General features: G+C 39.1%; 1 protein-coding gene across 1 annotated transcript in view; it reads right to left on the bottom strand.

Moving 5' to 3' along the window:
• Positions 1-21,926, bottom strand: part of ADCY1 (adenylate cyclase 1) — a 295,043-nt gene that overhangs the window by 29,817 nt on the left and 243,300 nt on the right. The window contains exons 9-14 of the mRNA XM_073003860.2: positions 17,894-18,088; positions 13,969-14,066; positions 8,872-8,956; positions 6,194-6,283; positions 4,047-4,303; positions 2,999-3,125 (exon numbers count right to left, since the gene is read on the bottom strand). Coding sequence (XP_072859961.2) covers positions 2,999-3,125; positions 4,047-4,303; positions 6,194-6,283; positions 8,872-8,956; positions 13,969-14,066; positions 17,894-18,088 — 852 coding nt within the window. The remainder of the gene's footprint in view (positions 1-2,998; positions 3,126-4,046; positions 4,304-6,193; positions 6,284-8,871; positions 8,957-13,968; positions 14,067-17,893; positions 18,089-21,926) is intronic.

Below are 21,926 nucleotides of genomic sequence, written 5' to 3'. Positions count from 1 at the left end.
CCAATATATGCCTGTCCACAACTGCAAGGTATCCGGCATACTCCTGCAGTGGTGAGGGGGTCCCTTTTATCCTTTGCTGACCGTAACATTTGTTGTATTTTTGTGGTGGGTCTGAATACTGGTTGTAGGTTGTGCTTTTTCAAAAGTTTCCCCATGCGGTCCGTGACCCCTTTGATATATGGGAGAAATACTTTATTTGTGGGTGGCTGTTTTTCCTCTTCAGTTTGGTGTTGTTTTCTTGGTTTCATGGCTCTTTGGATTTCATTCATGGATATGAAATTCTATTTCAAGATACTCAAGTACTGGACAACACTGTAATCATGTTAGACTGCACAGGGAAGCCATTGAAATCCATAAACATCAACAAAACTTCAACAAAAAGGAAGAAGGCCTGGCTCCGAATATTGAAAAATACAGCCTGTAAAAGGTCAATGAACTCTACCCAGCCACAAGGACCAGGGATCATTGCACAAAAAAGACCGGCTAATGACACCCATCAATCACAGTAACAGATAATCTCTCCCCTCTTGTCACAACAAAAAACACGGTGATCACCCTATTTCCTGAAAAAAGACAAAAGCTGTTCCCACAGCTATAAATACTCAACTATCCAAGAAACAGCAACAGAATAGGGACAGAGTTCCTACTCCAGTCCTCTGAAGATGCCCGCCAAAGAGACTGGTGATATGTCAGGAAGAACAACCTTCAGAACACGGACAAAGAACCCGAAAAACCCACAACAACCATCAGACCACGGGAGTGAAAGCCTTCGAGAATACATCTCGTCCTCTATCATCCCCTTCTCCTCCTGCCTTCACACTTTGCAAACATCAGGGTCTTTTCCAGAAGAGAATTCTCATGAGATGGCCAAAGTATTGGAGCCTCAGCTTCAGGATCTGTCCTTCCAGTGAGCACTCAGGATTGATTTCCTTCAAAATGGATAGATTTGTTCTCTTTGCGGTACAGCGGACTCTCAAGAGTCTCCTCCAGCACCACAATTCAAAAGCATCCATGCTTCAGCGGTCAGCCTTGTCTATGGTCCAGCTTTCACTTCCATACATCACTACTGGAAAAACCATAGCTTTGACTATCCTGACCATTGTTGGCAAGGTGAGGTCTCTGCTTTTTAAGATGTTGTCTAGGTTTGTCATCGCTTTCCTCCCAAGAAGCAGGCGTCTTTTAAGATTTACATTACCTCTCACAGCTATGTACTATCATTTTCTGGACTTTTGCCTACATTTTTTCTACACTATTCAGGGAGGAGTTGTGCTAAGCCTGAAGAAGTACACAAAACCTTGAAATTTGTTTGATTTTTAGTGGTCCATTAAAGGTATCACCCACTTTTATATTTGTGTAAGGAAAAAGGTGAACCTTTGCCAAATAGTAGTAAATATAGAACAGCTATATCTAAGCTTTTGTACATCACACTTACTACCAGACCAGAGACAGAGCTACTGCTTTATGAATACTAACTAGTAAAGTTAGTTTGCCAACACAGAGTGATTTGACAGCTGTAAAATTGGTAGCTGGATATTTGAAAGTGGCCACAGACTTTAAGTTAAGAGTGCCATCTAATTAAAACACAAAGCTTGTACGATATACTGATGCAGATTCAGCACAAAATAGTACAGATTATAAATGTGATTTCCTGTACAAGTATGGTGACGATCCTATGTTGTCGACTAGTAACAAACAAGATGTTTAGTTTTGTCTTCCATACAGTCTGAATTCTCTGTTGCTGCTGAAGCATACAGAGAATTGGAATGACTGGAGAAGCTGCTGAATGACTTTTGGGATAAAGGAAAAGACACCATTCTAGGTGATGGAAGACAACCAGAGCTGCATCAAGCTGTTGCAAAGTGAAAAGATGAATGCAGCCACAGACACATTGTTATGGGATACCACTTGATGCATGACGACTCAGGTCTCATCAAGATGGTCTACTGTCCCATCACAGAGGTGATGATGGACGTCCTGACCAAGTCTCTTCTGAGACCACTTCAAGATCTTGCATGGCAAGATGGGTCTTCAAGAGGGCAGCTTCATGTGAGTTTGAGAAAGGATGTTGGAGTTTTTTCAACCTCACATATTGCCTCTAGTATGTTTAGCTGGAAGGGACCTTTCTGAGCTGAGGTGACTATCAATCCACCCAGCACTAATCAATAATTCCTTCCCTGCTTCTGATTCAAAGAGAGTCCTGCCTCTCTGCTCTGCCTTTTCCACTTCAGTAGTCGATTGGAAGCCAGTTAGTTTATTGAGGCGTATTGCTGGAAGTCAGTCAGCCATATTTGTCAGTTTACTGTTTGATCTGTTCAATTTTAAGTATTAAACATTATTTTTATACTTCTACTAATATCTCAGAATGAGTTACTGAGAGTGTTAAGTCCCAGTTGAAAAAAGGGGGTGGACTAATCTCGGGAATTTGAAGCTATTCTGCTCTGTGAATCCATGCGCTTCTGGGAAGATTGAGGAATTTACCAGAAATTCAAAATTCTGCAATATAAATGTGGGTAAAAAGAGAGGTGAGTCAAAGCTAACACAGCCAAGCCATCCTCTGGAAACAATACTATGAGAATGCAGGATGTGGGTAAAGCAGGAGTACATTATCCAAGATCTGTGAGAAACAAAACTCCCTAATTTCACAGCATACACATTTTTAACAACTTTGTAAGACTGTCACTAGCACGGAGACAGACATGGGCTGCAGAGGAACATGGCTGTGGGAAAAGATAAGGAACCTGACAGAGGCGAGAGTTCCCTGGGATAAAAAAAGGGGCAAGAGGAAGAAAGACAAAGCAAAGCAACCTGGCAATTTGCATCTTATGTACTACCAGTCTCTTGAGTGAAGTACACACTTATGGACACATTTCCATACACATTCTTACCTTTTCACAGCTATTTTCTGATGGATTTTTTTCCTATTCTTCAATACAAATAAAGGTAAACCAAATATGAGCCCAACATATTCTTTCAGAGGGAAGGAAAAATAATATCTTGCCTGCACAGCCCAGAGGTAGTCCAAACGGAGCTTCAAATCCACCTGCCTGGAATGAAGTGCCAGAGCACAGGAAAACAGCAAGATGGCTAATATGGGTTCGTAGCCACGAATATAAAATGAGCCACCCCTTTAAAAAAGAAAGAAATGACAACACATAAGGTTTGACTCTAAAACTCTCCTCAGAATGTATATGAAAATAATAAACCTAGTAACTTTAGCTTTCTAAACACTTGGATTAAAGAGGTCTAGTGTGACTAATTTGTAAGAACATCATATCAAAGTTCTGACATTACAAATTAATTACAAACGGATACTTGTTTCCAATAATAAAACTATAACTACATTACTTTATACCATTACTTAATGTTATTCACTTCTTTTTTAACTTTAACTATCTTTGTTTACTTTACTTTTTTCAAACATTTTTCTGTACAGTCTTGCTAACAGTATAAATTTTTGAATATTATTTTAACGAACATATGTTGGCTGAAATCCTGTTGGTATAAATTTACACCACACAAATTGTGTGATGTCATGATCTACCGTGGATATTTTGAAATTAATTACATTTAAAACTTCCCATCTTCCTCTTCAGATTGTGAGACTCCTTAGGGATACATTTTGCTTTTCAGAAGTTTTTGGAACCCTTGGGATGGGGGAAAGCCCTTATTATAGGAAAATCAAAATAGGGGACAGTCCCACAACTGGAGCAGGACTGCCTGTAGTGATCTGGCAATGATATTCCAATATTAAAGGCTTAAAGGCTCCCAAAGTCTTCCCAATGGCAAAAAGGATCCCTAGGGAGCCTTTTAACTTAAAAGGGTGAAGGGATAGCAAGGGATGAACATAAGTAATTGCAGGTGCAGTTATGAGAGTTTTGGGTTACATATGAAGACTAAGCAATTCAAGGCCACTTTGGTTCTTTCTTCCAAGATCATGTAGGCAGATTAACATGCTTACTCTATCTGTAGAAAAAGGTTGCAGTGAAAGTATGTTGTTAAAATATGAACACGATACTTAAAGTTTCTCTGTCATGCAATGCACTTACCCCAGTGCTTTCCGATATCCGCTGAGTTCCAAAATGACTATGTACAATATTGTAACAAAAAGCAGGAGGATGATTTTTGGCAAGGAAGAAACACGTAAAAATATTGCCATGGTCAGTGTTCCGACAACACAGGAGAGAAATGCATAATGGGCTGCATCACATGGAAGTTCATTCATTGTCTTATTTATCCCACTGGGAGAAATGATAACTATGGAACTGCTGGAATTAGAATTCCAGACCCAAGGCATACAACCAATCTGGGAGGAAACAGGGAATACAAAATTAAATATAAAGAATAAATCATGCTTATTAGTACAACAGCTCATTTAGGATGGCTTCACACATGCATATCCTTCATTTGATGGTGGAAGTATTAAGTGCCAAACTAGTTGCAACACCAAACTTACACTTGCTGTTGTATTTTCAAAAGTAGTTACTGTGTGTATGTATGCACTGGGCACATGTGTATGATTTTGCTCAGCATCACCAGCTGAGAGAGGAACTTTGTCTTCATATATTTCCATAAATTCTATGTACATGTGCAAAATTGCCATTAATTTTTAGAAGAAAACTCTCATTTGGTATTGATGACAGCTTCCCTCCTAAAGCTAATACCAGTTGTGGGAGCAGGGAGGAGGATCAAGATCATGATCATGGAGAGAAAAAAATCCTCTTTCATCCAGTGTTGAGCTCATGTTCCTCTCACATATAGTACTTGCTACCAAAAAAAATTTAAAACAAGAAACAGAAATAAGGTGGAGCATGGCTCCATCTGGTGACTTTAACGTGAGTCATCAGAGATCCACTGCCACAGACAACAGCTTCATATAAGCATGAATTTTGAATAGAATGTTTTCACAGATTTGCCTGCAAATCACCAAATGTTGCATATTCAGGTTAAGAAAAAAGAACTGATGTACATTCTTCTTGTATTAACTAGTCCATAATCTTTAAAGCCAGTTCCCCAATTTCCCTCATTCATTAACACAGTCACCTTCTCATTAAGTTACAAGCACAGCAGGAGAGGCAGTAGCACCGCAGGATGATGAACTACAGTTACTACTGCTGCTGCAGCAGTGTAAAATGGCAAATAAACATCGTATCTTTTTATGCAGTTACAAATATTTAAATATCAGAAAACATTTAAAAAATGCAAGCTAACACATATAGTAGGCTATAAGAGAATGCAAACAGAGAAGTGGCAGACATAAAAGAAAGCACTTTCTAATTTTGTACATTGTTGAACCAAAAATTATTATTTTTGCTCTGCAAAGCAACAGATAAAGGAAAGAGTATATGTAATGTACTAGAATAAGTAGTCATATTACAGAATAAAGCAAAAAAAATCTGACATGCAATACTGTTGTCACACACTGCGTGTTTTGTATACATATTGTAGCATACATATTGTAGTCTTTTTATGAATAGGTAAATGGATCATCTGCATTAATGACAGCTTGTGTGTCTGTTGATGAATGAAGTCGCATGCCTCGGTGTCTAGGGAAAAATGTGCATAAGTGCACTAATTGGTTACTTTGCATCTCTGCTCTATGTTTGTGAAATAGATCAGCAAGAGTCTTCCCAATATTTCAAGAAGGCCAATCATTACATTTATCAGAGGATCAGAAATCAAGTCAGAAATTTCCTGTGACTGGTTGACAACACTTACGTATACATTACAGTCAGTTGTTCATGGCAGAAAATCAAGTGGTAAATCTTATCATTGAGTTGCACTCTTTCAGGTTAAATCTAGAGAACTGCATAATGAAATGTTCCTGCCAAAATCATGATGCCAGAGAGAAGACTAGGGTGAACCTTTCTTCCTTAGCATGCTATTTTCCTACACTTACAGAATTCCTAATATGGTTTTGCTACATGCATGAACTGGCTGTAGCAGTGATAACAGAAAAGAGAAATAAGATGCAGAATGATTTAGTTAACTCCCCTCCCCTTCTAAGTACAGACTTTCAATTGCAAAAATGGAAATCTTCAGACTCACCTATTTTTATAGCAAGGTGATTAGACTTAACGAGCTTTTGTCACAGTCCATGACCTGAATTATTGTTTGAGCAAGCCTGAAGCAGATGAATGATACAATATGTCTCTCAATGAATTATATAACAATTGCTTTACAATAATATACTCACCACACAGCCTTGTGCTACTGAGTAAATTAAGATCACAATAAAAATACACAAAATGGTTCGAATTTGTATTGTCAGGCACCCTGGAAAACACTGAAAAAAAGAAATTTTTGAAACGGTTTTAAATCTAGCAGCCCTGAAGTCTTCAAAAGCAAGCTATTACAAAATATTCTATAATAACTGGGAAATTGAGTGGTGACCTACTATATAATGATATAATATTGAAAAAAATAGTGATTGCCATGCCTGAATATTTTAGGAAATAATGTTGGTCTTTATGAGAAAGATGTTCTCATAAACAGAGTTAATTATTATTCCCATTTATAAGGATAGCTCCATTTATCCTGTTTTACAAATGAGGCCATTTTGTCCTTCTTGGACAAGAAGTGTGGCTCAATGCCCTTACCTTTAAAAAAAAAAATGCAAAAATGCTTTTTAACAGAGATTGGGAATTCAATTCCCTACTGTGCTTCCTAGAAGAACTAGCTTGGGTGGTCAAGGGCAAGCTGCACAGGTCCAGAAACAGAGATGTAATATTCATATTTGTATGAATATGTCATTCAAGCCTGTATCCAGGTGGCCAGGAAGCCTAGTACTACCTCCCCAAACTGACCTGTCCATCTATGGGTTGCTGCACGGCAGCTGAGCAGGGAGACTTGTCATCCCACCCCCAGCTGGAGTGCAGAAAGGTGGAGAAACACCATCCGGTCTACATCCAAGATTGGTGCAACAAGCAGGACACCAGCTGTGTGTACTGCATGGTGATCAGTAAGTGGACAGGTCAGTTCAGGGAGGCAGGATTGGGCTTCCCAGCCACCTGGGTCTGGGATATTCATATTCATATACAAATACCTATAATATCCTGAATAGTGTGCTATTGAGTCAGAATTGACTTAATAGCACATTATTATTATTATTATTATTATTATTATTATTATTATTATTATTATTATTATTATTATTATTATTATTATTATTATTATTATTATAGACATGTCAAGAACTGCCTTTAATCAGCTGAGGTGTATTGCCCAACTCCATGCCTTCTTAGACAAGGAAAACCTCAAGACTCTGGTGAATGCACTGGTCATCTCCTGCATCGACTATTTCAATTTCTCTATGTGAGACTCCCTTTGAGATTTATCCAGAGTTTGCAGTGGGTTCATAACGTAGTGGCCGGACTGGTGGTTGGTGTGAGCAAATTTGATCACATTTCCCAAGTCCTGGCTCACTTACACCGGCTACTTGTTCCATCCCAGATCGGATTCAAAGTTCTGATGATCACCTAACAAAGCTCTTCACAGTTTGGGACCATGTTACCTGTTGGAGCATCTTTCCCCAAGGTCATCTACCCACTCCATGAGGTCCTCACAGGCAATGCTCCTCCAGGTAGCCACTTCCAATGAGGCCAGAGAATCATCCACCAGAAACAGGGCTTTCAGAACCAACTCCTGGAAAAGCTGTGCCTGGCCCCCTCCCTCCCAACATTTAAAAGGCTTTTAAAAATACTGCTTTATGGAGATGAATTTTTATTTACTAATTTATTTTTTTGCAAACCTGACTGTTTTCTCTGTTTATATGCCTCATGCTCCATGTTTTATTTTGCAATTTATACCTCTTGGAGTTTTTGTGGGTTTGTTCATCTGTTTATTCAATATATAATTATAGTGTTTTTATTTTGTTGTAAACTGCCCAGAATAGTGCATAGCACTAATGGGGTTCTCTATAAATAAAATAAAATAAAATAGTACCATGCATATAATTGCAAAGTTGTACACGTTGTGACATGAAAGCAGCCTGCCTTGTGTGGCAGGTTAAAAGTCAGTCAATAGTCAAATATTATCTTTGTTATAAAAGCTCTGTCACCATGTGAAGTATTATTTGCATTTTCTCTCTCATGCATCAGAATGACTTTCTGCATGAAACTATATTATTTTCACAGATATCCCATTTGAAGAATTCTCTAATTCAGCTGTTCATTCTAAAATATTAAGCAGGAGATTGAGAGGCAAGGGTGCATCTTAATGCTTTGCTTCTGGGATATTTTCCTATCAAAACATGTCATCCTGAACCTTTTGATGTCCCTAATATTTGTGCACTTTCATATTGCCAGAACTGGCTGTACGATCAAGAATTCAGTTTTGGTGATCCCAAGTTTATCTTTGTAGATATGTGGTACTGATTAAAGCTAAACATTCTTCATTAGGATATTCCACAATTTATATCACCATTCGAATAAAAGAAAATTGTTAATGCATATACAAATGTGTTTCTGTACCTGGGATTCAAAAGACTTTCTCAGAGAGAAAGGCTGTCCAGCATAGGTAGGCCCGAGATGGGGTGGGGAATTAGTGAGCAGCCAAATGATGGTGAAACAGAATAACTGCATGGATAGGCATTGATGATTGGTGACTACATGCTCAGCAGGTTTCCACCCCCCCACCCCCACTGCATGGTTGTGAGACAAAGGAAACATTCTCCTCCTTTTGGGTGTCCTGACAGAGAAGAAGCATTTCCTCCCCCAACCCCCTAGCCAGAATTCCCCATCAGGAGCACAACTAAGTATAACTGCACAGTTATATTTGGTTCTATGGTTCTAAAACTTTCTTCATCTTTTTCATCCAGCCACACCCACCCCTTTTTCATCAGAATAAGAAATCATGGTATTTAAGATCACTTACTTGTACTCGTGTGACATGTAGATACATGATACATGCCACCAGAAAGCATATGCAGAACACCAGGAGGACAAGTACTATGGTACTCCTAGAAGGAACAGGCAGAAACTGAATTGTGAACTTACATAAAAGCATTGAATATTAAGAACTTTACATATTAAGAATTTTTCTGTGTTGACAGACAACAGTAGATTTCTCAGCGTTGCACTCTGAATTTATCTTTATTTGTTGCTGAATATTGTCAGCTTTCAGCACTGCAGTACTTTTTTAATGACCATTTAATGGCTCCTTAAAAAATGACTAGGGGCCTGATACAATTCCCCTGCAGGGGAACGGTGTTGTTGGGGTAGTTCAGAAAAGAGGGAGATGTAATGGCATGAATACACTTATGTGAGTCTGGGACAATGTGGATACTTTTTTCCTTCTCTCATTATAGTCAAGGTTGTCTAATGAAACTAGGGCAGGGCAGAGTGTTCAAGAAAGAAAGAAAAATTGAAATAATGCTTCATGTAGGACAGACTTCAATGCACAGAATGTGGTGATGGCCACTATCTTAGAAGAGTTTAACAGGGACAGATCAATTATAGGTGGGTAAGCTATCACTGGTAGTTATTTTACTGCTTTCAGGACCACAAGCAGCATGCTTCTGAATGCCAGTCACTAGGGGCACAAGCAAAAAAAGGTTTATACTTACAGGGCCATAATCAAATGCTAACCACTTTGGGAAAGAGAGTGTTAAGATAAACTGCCTGACACATCATGACTCTCAGATGCTTACGTTTTCTTACACCATTTTCTCACTTTTTTACTGTATATAATAGTATGCAAGAATTTTTCTTTGAAAGGAACTGAAGTGTTTTACTGCATTTCTTCATTTTGCACAAGGTATACAATTAGTATTTGATCTTAAAAAAACTGACTTGATGGTGATATTAGCTACATGTGCTGGGATGACCTAAAGACAAAGTTAGAAGGTGAATGCCAGTCCTGTTGCCAGGTGATAGACATTCACTTGCCCTGTGGGAAATAGTGAAAAAAGGAGTTGAAAAGAACAACAGGAAAAAGGGATGGGCTAAGCAGCAGCAAAGTGGTAGGATCAGCAAGGCTAAGGAATATTCTGTCAAAGGTTGACTGGGTTCTGATACACTCTGTTAATAAGATAAAGTTTTGTTTGTTTGTTTAAAATATTTTTATCTCCTAAAGGAACCCAAAGTGGCTTGATTGTTTTGGGTTTTGTTTCGCTACCTTCCCTCTGCTTCAGGGTTGAATGACTAAGAACACTACAGAATGTCTGTGGTGTCTTGCAACAATTTCCCACAACACACACTGGCCAAAATGACCCACAGGTCCTCTGCAAACTCTTGTAATTCTGAACCATAAAATTTTAATTAGCAATGGTTATCAAGGTAGTGTCCTAAGCAACACCTGTTCCAAACAAACAAACAAACAAACAAACAAACAAATAGAAAAAAGAGATGACAATAGATAATTGGTTGGCAACAACTTGTTGTTTCTTCATGATTTCATTTATATAGACGTTGTGTTTAAATGGGAGCTCAGATGGACTAAGCACATATATAGGATGAAATGAAGCAGTTTGTTTTTTCTACGGGGGGGGGGGACCATGTCATCCTTTTATTCAATCTAAGGGAAAGGGTTGACTACAGCTAGCTTTGTATGTGAATTTTCAGTGAGCTAATAAAGATATCACACACTATTTTCTTTGGATTAATTTTTCATCCTGCTCCAGAGAAAGGAGGCAGCTTGACAAGTCTCTATCAAGCATATGATATGACTGAGGAAGAAAGAAAGGAGACTGTTAAATATGATTTCTGCTGGAAATCCTGTGACACTATGTTTGCCCTAGAAATTTGGTCAGGTACAAGAATCTCGTGGAGTGGTGTGTGTGTGTGTGTGTGTAGATAATGCTATGCTAATAGTTCTTTATAAATGTAATGTTGGTAGAAAAGCAGGAAAGTGGGTGCTCAATCAAGTCAAGCCTGAGCTCTCACTTGAGCAAAAATTGAGGAACCTGAGTCTATCCTGCCATGCACATACCATGCACATACATCATGGAAATGTGAACATTCTAAATGACTGAACTATTTGCATAGCATAGCATTGTGACAAACCAGAATGTGTCTGCAGTCATGATCTGCATTGTAATCTGTGAGCACAAATGGAGGCCTATGACTTGACAGTGGTTATCCCAACTGGGATTACCCCAATTAAAATCACACAGATCCATGAACATCTATGAATCGGATCCATGTTTTTGCACCACTGCAAAACCATACACTGGGACTACCTATGTGGCACTGATGGGCCCTATGATTGGGTAGTAGTTTGGGGATGATCCTACGTAAAAATCATGTGGCTCAAAGAACTCTTAGATAGCTCAGTGGTTTAGGTCTCTGAGGTTGGGAGCTCAATTCCCCACTGTGCTGATTTGTCAGGGGCTGGACATGATGGTCCATAGGGTCCCTTCCATCTCTGTGGTTCTAAGGTGGTGGTAATGGTGGATGTTATCCATTCCTTGGATTGGTGTTTTTGCACCACCGCAAAGCCACAATTTCTGTGCTTTAGTATGTGTGCAGAGAAGGGGCCTATGACTGGACAGTGATTTGGGGATGAACCTGAAGAAAAATCACATGGATCCACAAAGATCTGCAATTCGGATTCATGTTTTTGTGTCACTGCAGCACCATGTGCTGAAGGACTCATAGATTTTGTGATGTAGTCTTTGGATTCAAATGGGATCTGATGTGACAGTGGTTTAGGGAGGATTACATCTAAAATCATATGGATCTGTAAACTTATGAGTAAACTGGGTAAATGTATGCATGAGTAAACCAGGTAAACTTACACATGAGTAAATTGAGTAAAAAAACTTGCTTTGAAATAAACTCCAGCAACATAGAAAAACCCAGTGATTTCACAGCTTAAATGAGTGAGGTACTGAATATTATTACCTATTTTTAAAAAATATATTTTAAAATATTTTCACAGGCAGGAGCTAAAAATTAGTGGCCAGGAAGGAGTTAAATGCTTTCTTTCATACTGAATGCATTCTGACACCTACCCTGTATTAGTATGGCTGCATTCAGATACATTCTGATTGGCCAGAATGCTATGCTATGCTAATAGTTCTTTTAGAGTTCTGGGGAGTTATTTTAAAAAGGCAGCAGGCAGCACCCAGAAGTTTCAGGGCTTTAAAAGCACTAATTAAAGGGTCTGAATTAGAGCCCCGACAAACCCAATCATCATGAAAGAAAAATATACCTTTAAAAAGTGTGTGTGTGTCCCCCCCCCCCCCAGGCATGCAGGTCTTATCCATGTACTTTATCTATATTCCATCAACTGTAGCTGAAAGACGCTTGCTTGTGTACAGAGGTGAAACAGTATTATGTTTAAAATACCATAACTCAAAAACCCTTTGCCAAAACAACCCCAGATTCAACACAGAGCAAGAGCAGAGGTTCTGCTACATCTGTGTCAAATGTGGTGCTGATCTGAGGTCTGGATTTGTGGTTATAATTTTTGTCTTGTACATCCCTATTTTTTTATTTGTCTTATGGAATGCGTTTTGCTCCTAAGAGCAAAAAATATGGTTGCATGCTTGTTCGGAAGGAGAGACCTTTCTCTGTTAGTGAAACTGAATGTGAATTTATGGTATGATAAAACTCTCCAGCATCAGAGAAATGTCCTTCTTCATTTTGCTGAATTTCACTGGGTGTATTTCTTGTACGTCTGTGTTCTAGGCTATTTTGTGCAATACCAGTTTTCTGCCCAGAATGGGTACTGGAATGTTGCTTCTGGGTACATTTTATAAGTGGTTACATCAGTCTCTTCTGGTCAGATGGGGTAGGTGAATTTTGTTGGGCTGTTCTACTCATAAGTCACCATTCCAGGCTGTATTGCATGATGTCTATTTTCTCTCTGGAATGAATATCAGAATGTTTTTTCCACGCTTAATGCATTAGTTTCCTCTAATTGGATGTGCTGTGGATTTTGTTTGGCTGTCCTATCTGGATGTCACCATTCCAGGCTATTTTGTGCAATATTCATTTTCTGCCCATAATGGGTACTTGAATGTTGTTCTGAGGATGTACTGTGACTTGCTGCATCTGCCTCATCTAGTTACAAGTGTGTTGTACATGTGGTCAGTTTATCCAACTCAGAAATTGCTGTTTTTCGCTATTGTATCCTGTTCAGGCTTGTTGTAGGGCATTAAAAATCAACGAAAGAGTATATTTTACTAAGTTTGATGCTTCAAATATTGTTCTGATGTATGGCCATCACATCCTCCTATTATTGGGATCAAGTGTCTACTGTGGTGGTTTCCCTATGTCTTTTAATTAGGTCCTGTCTTGTCAATCCTTGTCCTCCTTTTTGGTGATATTTGTCCTTTTTAGCCCTGTAGTGATGCCAACTCTAGATACAGGCATCATTACAGAATATGCATTAATGGAAACATAGTCTGAAAGAGAGACCCTTGGATGATTAGCTGATGCCAAGGATTAAGACTAGACCAGAAGACCAGCCCAGGGGTGAGCAGTTAAAACCTTTCATTTCCTGAGAATCTTCCTTCAGCACAAAACCAGGATAAGCACTTTTTTACTATCATGGTTTGTACAATTTTCAAGATATCTCTAATGCCTTATCTTTGTGAAGCTAATCACACATACAAAGGAAGCATACAAGGACAAACTGTTGAGAAAGAAGGAAACAATTCATCCAGTGTCTCTCTCCTTCTGTTGTGCTTTCTTTCAGAAGGAGCAAGAAAGTAGTCTTTGTGGTTCTACATTTTATTTATTTACAGAAATGAACAAAGTCTCACAAGAGCACAAATTCTCTCTTAGATTGTCCCCTATTTCAGTGCCTCATAGTAAAGCTGTTAAGAAAGCCAAAACTTTCCCAAAACTGAGATCCTTCAGTAGAAATCTACAATGCATATTGTAGTGCTGTCCTCTGAAGATGCCGGCCACAGAGACTGGCAAAACGTTAGGAAGAACAACCTTCAGAACACGGCCAAAGAGCCCAAAAAACCCACAACAACCAATGCATATAATATTAGATGGTGGGGGCAAAACCACTTACTGTGGGATTATTAAAAGATAGACAAGGCCAAATAAGGCAGCTAGAATCAGCGACAAGACTACAGCACTGGTGAAATATTCATCCTGAAGCTGATGATACTGTGAATGAGAAGAGGGAGAAAAGACACATAATGGCAGTTACTTACTCATTCCTATTATATTCCCTGTATCTAAAGCACATAAATTCTACATTTAAATATACAGTATGAACAGCAGCTTGGCCTTGGCAAGCACATGGCTTCAGAATATTTGCAGTTTTAGAATCATAGAATAATTGGGCCATCGAGTCCAGCCCCCTGCTCAATGCAGGGATGCAAATTAAAATAGATCTGAAAAATTATTGTCAATTTTTCTCTTAAATACCACCAGTGTTGGAATTCTCACCACCTCCTGAGGTAATTGGTTCCATTGTCATACTGCTCTAACATTTGAGAGGTTTTTCCTGATATTCAGCATAAATCTAGCTTCCTGTAGTTTAAACCCATTAGTACATGTCCTGCACTCTGGGATGACTGAGAATAGATCCTGCTCCTCCTCTGTATGACTCCTACTGTATACAAGTCTTTTAAAACTGATATCATACCTCCCCTCAGCCCTCTCTTCTCAAGACTAAATATGCCCAATTCTTCAAGTATTTCCTCATAGGGCTTGGTTTTGAGCCCCCGGATCATCCTTTTCTGCTCTCCTCTGAACTTTTTCCAGTTTATTGGCATCCTTCTTAAAGAGGTAGCCATGTTAGTCTGTGCAAGCAAATCAGGCAAAACCCAAAGGGAAGAAAAAACAAAAGACAAAAGACAAAAACCCTATGGCACGTTAAAGCCTGTTATATTTTAATGTGAGCTTTTAAAATATAACAGTTAATCTTTGAAGTGCCACAACATTTTTGTCTTTTTAATAGACTATTTCCAGAATCAGCAAAAGGGCAGGAAAAGACAGTGCCTGACTATAGGCTCCAAAGTATTTCTGAAGCCAGCATAATCCTCCAGTTCTCCATCTCACGTGTGTCTTAAAAAGAAGGAGAAGAACTGACATTGGTTTTGGAGTTTCTCTGAAGGCTACTGAAAGTAATAATAGAACAGTCATGGGCTTACAAAACCATCTTCCTCAGTATTTTAAATCATCCAAATCTCAGTGACTGGTATTAATAAAGGCTGATCCCCCCCCCTTTCAGTTATGATATGAAAACCAAATAGTGGCAAAAAAACCCCAATATCTAATTGTCCTAATAAGAATTTATCTTGCATTTAATATAAACTTGATAAACATGATTAACTTGGTATGTTTTACTCTGTAAAAATTGTCTTATATATACTTGTATTGTGTATTTTTATGTTGTAAGCCGCCTAGAGTGGTCTTAGCTGGCTAGATAGGTGGGATATAAATAAAATAAAATAAATAAATAAATAAAATAAAATGTCATAATATGTAAGAATATTGAATGGGCTTGGTGAACTGTAAACAGATTATTCAAGATCTGCATTTATACAAAATCATTTTTCTTCTCTTACAGTTTTCCCCATTAATTATCTATCCCTACTATGTTTAGGATATACAGAGTTGGGTGCAAAAAACAAAGAGAGAAGGAAGTAGATGATAAGGCCTGTCAAACAATCTTATCTCTGTAATTGCTATACCTATGATGCAAGGATTGAATAAGTTGTTGTGGGTTTTTCGGGCTTCTTGGCCATGTTCTGAAGGTGGTTCTTCCTCACGTTTCGCCAGTCTCAGTTTTCTGTCCTCTGAAGATGCCGGCCACAGAGACTGGCGAAACGTTAGGAAGAACCACCTTCAGAACACGGCCAAGAAGCCCGAAAAACCCACAACAACCATTAGATCCCGGCCATGAAAGCCTTCGCGAATAGATTGAATAAGTGTTCACAGTTTTTCCTATCCTTGATATTAAAAAAAAGTTCAATACTGCAGGAAATATTTTGCTCCTGTGCAGGTTTTGCATTTTGTCAGTAGCAACATTAGCACAAAAAGTTGTTTTGTAGATTCTGCACAATACTGGCTAATACTGTTCTCTAGACAGGAAGTAGAGGTGAAATTATACAAGTGCCTCCCATGTCCCAACAGGCTTCCTATTATGTGACCCATTGTATGTCCAACCATGTAACTAGTGAAGAATGGGCATGTGACAAGGAACTTTGGAGTGGGGAGGGGTGACATTTATGTGGTTTTCCTTCCATTGTGTGTTTAGGCAGCAAGACACTAGCCTTTGTATTTTGTCTTAAAAATTCTGAATTTTGCACAAAATACAAAGGTTTTGGGCAAATTACAAAATTTTTCTGTCTTTCACAAAAAGGCCCCAAATTTAAACATTACAAGAAAAAGTTGTATGATCTCACCCAGTGGTGAGAAAATTTCATTGTCACCTATGAGAACAAGAGAAGCAAAGATCAATTCCTTCCTATGAAGTTTCCATAGTACAATTATACATTCATTGCAAAACCTAAAATTATAAAAATTGTATATCTGGTGGCATTTTTCAAATTCTCAAAAGTCTTTTCCTATTTTTAAAGAAAAATTTCAATCACTCATGTTAAATAAATTAATGCCTGAAATACGTGTAAGCATTTTTGTACACACACCTATACAAATGAGGCGAGATTCTCTCTGTGTGAAGCTTTTGAGATACAGTGAGTCCAATGACACAACAGCAGACGCTGTTTTTTCATTCATGAAAAAACTATCACAGTTCAGTTATGAAACACTTTTATATTGAAAATATGCATATGTGCAATAAAGAAAAAAATTAAAATAACACCAAACATAAGAAATAGATACAAAAACTCAATAGTTGCAATGAAAGCATGTGTGACATTTCAGGTAAAACTCTTTAAGAAGAACAAAATCCTAACAGTAAGATAAAAAGAGTAAAAAGATTTTATAAGGTGGATTTTCCTGTACAAAGAGAGTTCCAAGGAATTATTACAACTACCAAGAAGGTTCTGTGTTCTTATCAGCCTTGACCCTATCAAGATAACAGCTAGACTCAAATCATGTTTGCACATGAATGGAACAATCTTCCAAGTGTGATTTTGTACAAGTTCTTACTTTTCCAATATAAGACCTAAATCCAATGTTATTCTAAACTTGAAGAGATCCACTGGAGCAATGAAATGTAGGTATGTTTTGACTTATTAAGTTCACATTGATTCAATGGGTAGAACTGACAACTGGATTTAGACCTCAGTCCCTTCTTTCCCCATTCCAGATCAGAATACGACTTCTAAAAATCTGTATAAAATAGCTGCAACTGTTCATTTTTCTGCACAATTTAAGAAAAAAAAGTTGTGTTGTACATGTTTATCAATGCATACATATTTGTGCATACTTTTTCAAAGATATGAGTTTTTCAAGCAATTTTCCAGTTGACAGAGTTGTACAGTGTGCTTTTAAAATATCCCATTTTTAATGTATCCATTTTTAGTACTCTTTAGTATGAACCACATCAGCGATTTTGGAAATACGTGGCAAAGGGCAAACTGCAATATATTATTTACTGGGGTTTGTGAAGTGCAAACTTTGTTATATTCACACTGAAATAAAAACTGAATGAATTTCTCACTCAAGAAAAAGAATACCTGGAGACAATCTCCTGCAGATATGCAACCCTTCAAAGAAAAAGCTGGTGGCACATTCAGACAGAAGTTTGGGTTCATTATAACCATAGACATATGGTTTAAATATCCACTGCATGTGAAGGGAAAAGATAGGAAGAGTTTGAAAATACAAGTCCAAAGGGTTAATCTTGTTCATTTCCTAACCCTAAACCAGGATTTACAGTAACGTCTTAACTGAGCCACAATTTTGGTGATGAATTCTTGGACAGTATAGCCAAGATTTAGGTACAGAGAATATGAATTACAAAGTTGCACTCAATCATTTCTTTACCTGATGAAGTTATTAAAAGTTTCACTTACTTTTTGCTCACGTTCAATCTGTTTATACCTCAAGGTAAAAAAATGTAGATCTGCCATTTCTGACTCTGTTTGACGGGCCTCTATTAAACGGCCAATGTATCTGTTCACTCGAGTTCCAGGAGTGTTGTACACAAGGTTTGTAGAAAAAGAGGAACGGTTCCTGAGTTTTTCAGAAGCTGTCCTTAATGCTCTCCTCTGTGGCAGAATTGAAAATTAGGAGGATGGATGGAATTAAGTTTTGATCTTATCCATTAATTACTTCAATGTATTTTAAATGTGGTATGGAAACTTTATTCTGATTCAAAAAGGGGACAAAGTGCTGCTTCTACTTCTATTTGTAAAGTATCTAAAACCCATGTACACACAAGATACAAGATTGATCATGCACTGTCATCTATGACTTACAGATTTTGGAATGAGGTGAGAATACATGGCTAACTTTCAGATGGAATTTCACAAGCTATGAACAACATCAACAACTGTGGCTTAAAAAAGATATTGTATGCCTATATGGAATGTAAATGCTATTTCCATAATTTTATAAGTCACCTTGGATATTCTGTTTAATGGTGTTTAATGGAAAGAGCAGTTCATAACCTCATGAACTCTTCCAGGCAGTTGTTGGGAACTGTTTCTGACAGCAACCCTCTTGAATACATTCAAGGACTCATTTTTCAAAAAAGTTGCTGATGAAACATATTGCCATATTGAATTTGTTTTTTTGTAATCATTTTCCTCCTCAGTCACTTGCAACTGTTATTGAAACACTGACGTGCAAAGTAACAGAAATGCTTATTGTTTGTTCCCAGATAGAATGACTACACTTCTTACTACTCAGTTTGACTCTCTCTCTCTCTCTCTCTCTCTCTCTCTGTGTGGTGTGTGTGTGTGTGTGTGTGTGTGTCTGTGTCTGTGTCTGTGTGTCTGTGTGTGTCTGTGTGTGTCTGTGTGTGTGCATGCACGCATGAGCACACATTTCATCTCTGGAATTCTTGCTGCGTCATTTCCTGATCCATCTTGGTAAAAGATATGGTTACATAAGTAACTATGGTTCTTTGAGTGGTGATCCATGTATCCACATATAAAGGTTCTGCGCCTGGACAGACCTCACTTCAGAAAGTTCCAGAGCCTCAAAAATGAAAGTTCCTCTCTGCCTATACCATGTGTGCGTGGTCCCACTTTCCTCAGTCCCAACTGTCTGCTGCTAGAAAAAAAATTGGAAGGGTAGAACAAGAGGGGAGGTGGGTGGGATGTGTGGATACATGGGTCACCACTCAAAGAACCATAGTTACATAAGTAACCAAATCTTCTTCATTGTGGTGTCCATGTATGCACACATAGGGGTGATTAGCAAGCTAGAGTTTGGAGGTGGCAGTTACGCTGGGACAAAGCATAGAGCCACTCTAACAAAAGTAGAATCTTTCTGAGCCCTGAGATCCCATCTACAGTCTGGGAGAAAGGGTGGGGACCATGTGGCTGCCTGACAGATGTCCTGGATTGTTTATACCTTGCATAAAAGCAGTAGAGGGGGAAGAGTCCTCTGTTTAGCGTGGCTGTGGAAAGCCCGAGAAGGGGATTTGTTTGCAAGTTCATAGGGCAAAGCCACAGCTAGGAAGATCCATTTGGAGAAGTGTTGGGAAGAAATAAATTGCCCTTTTTGGGACCTTGGTAGGAGACAAAAAGCTTGGTCATTTGTCTACAGTCTTTCATTCCATCTAGGTAGAAGGCCAGTGCTCTTTGGACATTCAAGGAGTGGAGGAATTTCCACAGGTTTTTCTGTGGAGATGGACAAAAATGATAGGTTGAGAATGTGAAAATGGGACACTAGCTTGGGGAGGAAGGTAATGTGAGTGTGGAAAGTGACCTTGTTGTAGGAGAAAATGATGGAGGGTGAGTCACTTTTAAGAGCCACAATCTTTGCAGCTCGACATGCTGATGTGAGTGCCAGCAAGAGTGTAATCTTGAGAGACAGAAGGTGGAAATCCATTGTAGCCAGGGGTTCAAAGGGAGGCTTGGTAAACTGGGAAAGAACTAGTGTTAGGGACCAGGGTCCTATGGAAGTCGCGTATATGGGTAGTCATTGTGAAGTCCCTACAGGAAATTTTTGACAGTGATGTCTGAAGAACCATGCAGAGGGATCACCTGTTGGCTGGTGAGTGACGATAGTGGCAAAGTAAACTTTGACAGAGAAGTTAGAAAGTCCTTGTTGTTTGAGGTGTCGTAGGAAGGTAAGAACCATGGGCAGAGATGTAGGAGAATCCTGGAGGTTACATTTTGCAACACAGCACTGAAAATGCTCCCACTTATAGCCATAGAGTCTGTCTGTGGAAGGGCATCTAGTCTGTTTCAAAATGCTTGTGATGAGAGGGATATCCTCCAGGTGGTGAGTTTCAGGTGAGAGTTATCTGGGTGAAGAACTGTGCCATTGTGGCAGAAGAGAAGGTTGTGGTGTAGGGGCAACTGAAAGCTGCCGATCACTGCAAGAAGCGTGGCCATCATAGGGTGAGAAGAATTGCATCTGAGCAATCATGTATGATTTTCACACTCATGCTCTGAATCAGTGGAAGGGGGGCATCCAAGTCATGGTGAAGGCATTACCCAATAAGTTTGGTCTTTTGCTTGCATGGGAGCAGTAGCGGGCACATTTGGAATTGGTGGCACTGGGAAACATGTCCACAGCAGGCTCAGCCCAGTGAGAGATCAGTTGGGTGTATATTTTTTGAGAAAGTTCCCATTTGTGTGTGTGTGTCATTTTCCAGCTGAGGTGTTCTGCCATTGTGTCCATGCTAGAGACATGGATTGCCACAGGGATGATTTGGTGGCAAATGCACCATTCACATACCTTCAAAGGTTTAGGAGGCTCAGGAATTGACTTCCTCCTTGCTTGTTGAGGTAATACAGCACTGACAACACCTCCCTGGTGTTGTTGTTGGTGATCTGATCCATGTGACCTTGAATTAAATTTTTGAAAGTCCAGAGGGCCTTGAAAATGGCTAGAAGCTTGAGGAAAATGATATGATAAGCATCCTGTCATGCTTGTGTCTGTAAGTATGAGATGGGAGGGATGCAGTTGTAGAAATGGGACACCAAGTTGGAGATGATGGTCTTTCATCCACGATAGTAGTTCTCTCTTGAGGTGTGGCGAGAGAAACAGTCTTTTGTTTGGAAGGTCTTTCTTGTCATTGTAGGCAAGAAGGTAAAAGGATTGTAGCAGTCACATCCTCAGTCAAGAGTGGGCTGGACGGACATGGTGGAGACCATAAGTCCCAATATTCATTGAACAGAATGTACTGAGGTGTGTTGAGTCTGAATTAGTTTTTATGTGCAGCAGATGATGCTGTCTACACATGGTTCAGGTAGGCAAGCTTGGGTGCTTCTAGCATCTAGGAGTGCTGTTATGTACTGGGTAGTCTAAGATGGAACAAGATGTGACTTGGTCTCGTTGACTTGCAGCCCAAGGCTTGAGAGTAGGCAAAGGGTAAATGCAATCTTGGCATGTAGAATGACCCTGTCATATACCACCAGAATCCAATCACTGATGTAGGGAAAGACAGCAATACCACAGGTTCTGAGGATGGCAGCAACTGGTGCCATGCATTTTGTGAATAGCCTTGGGGCTTTGGAGAGTCCAAAGGGTAGTGCGCAGAAGTGATAGGTCTGTTGGTCGATGAAGAAGCTGAGGAAGTGATGATGTTGTGGTTGACCTGAGATATGGACATCTGTGTCATGGAGGTCTATGGACACAAACCAGTTTCCTTGTTGGAGGAGAGGGAGAATGAACTGTATTGTTACCGTCTGGAAATGTTTTCGGGCAATGAATCTGTTTTAGGTATGTAGATCCTGGATGGGACATAGTTCTCCATCCTTTTTTGGCACAGTAATTTACTGGGAGAAGAAGATGGCTCAATGGAGAGACACTCTTGAGATGGCTTTTTTTCCTCAAGAGGTGAATTTCCAACTGAATGGCAGGGAGGGAGGTGGTGTGGCAGATACAACCTGTGGGTGGAAGGGATGGAAATCTGATGTCATACCC

This window comes from Pogona vitticeps, chromosome 6, assembly GCF_051106095.1.
Source record: "Pogona vitticeps strain Pit_001003342236 chromosome 6, PviZW2.1, whole genome shotgun sequence".
NCBI classification, from domain to species: domain Eukaryota; kingdom Metazoa; phylum Chordata; class Lepidosauria; order Squamata; family Agamidae; genus Pogona; species Pogona vitticeps.
This window is presented reverse-complemented; position numbering and strand designations above follow the sequence as displayed.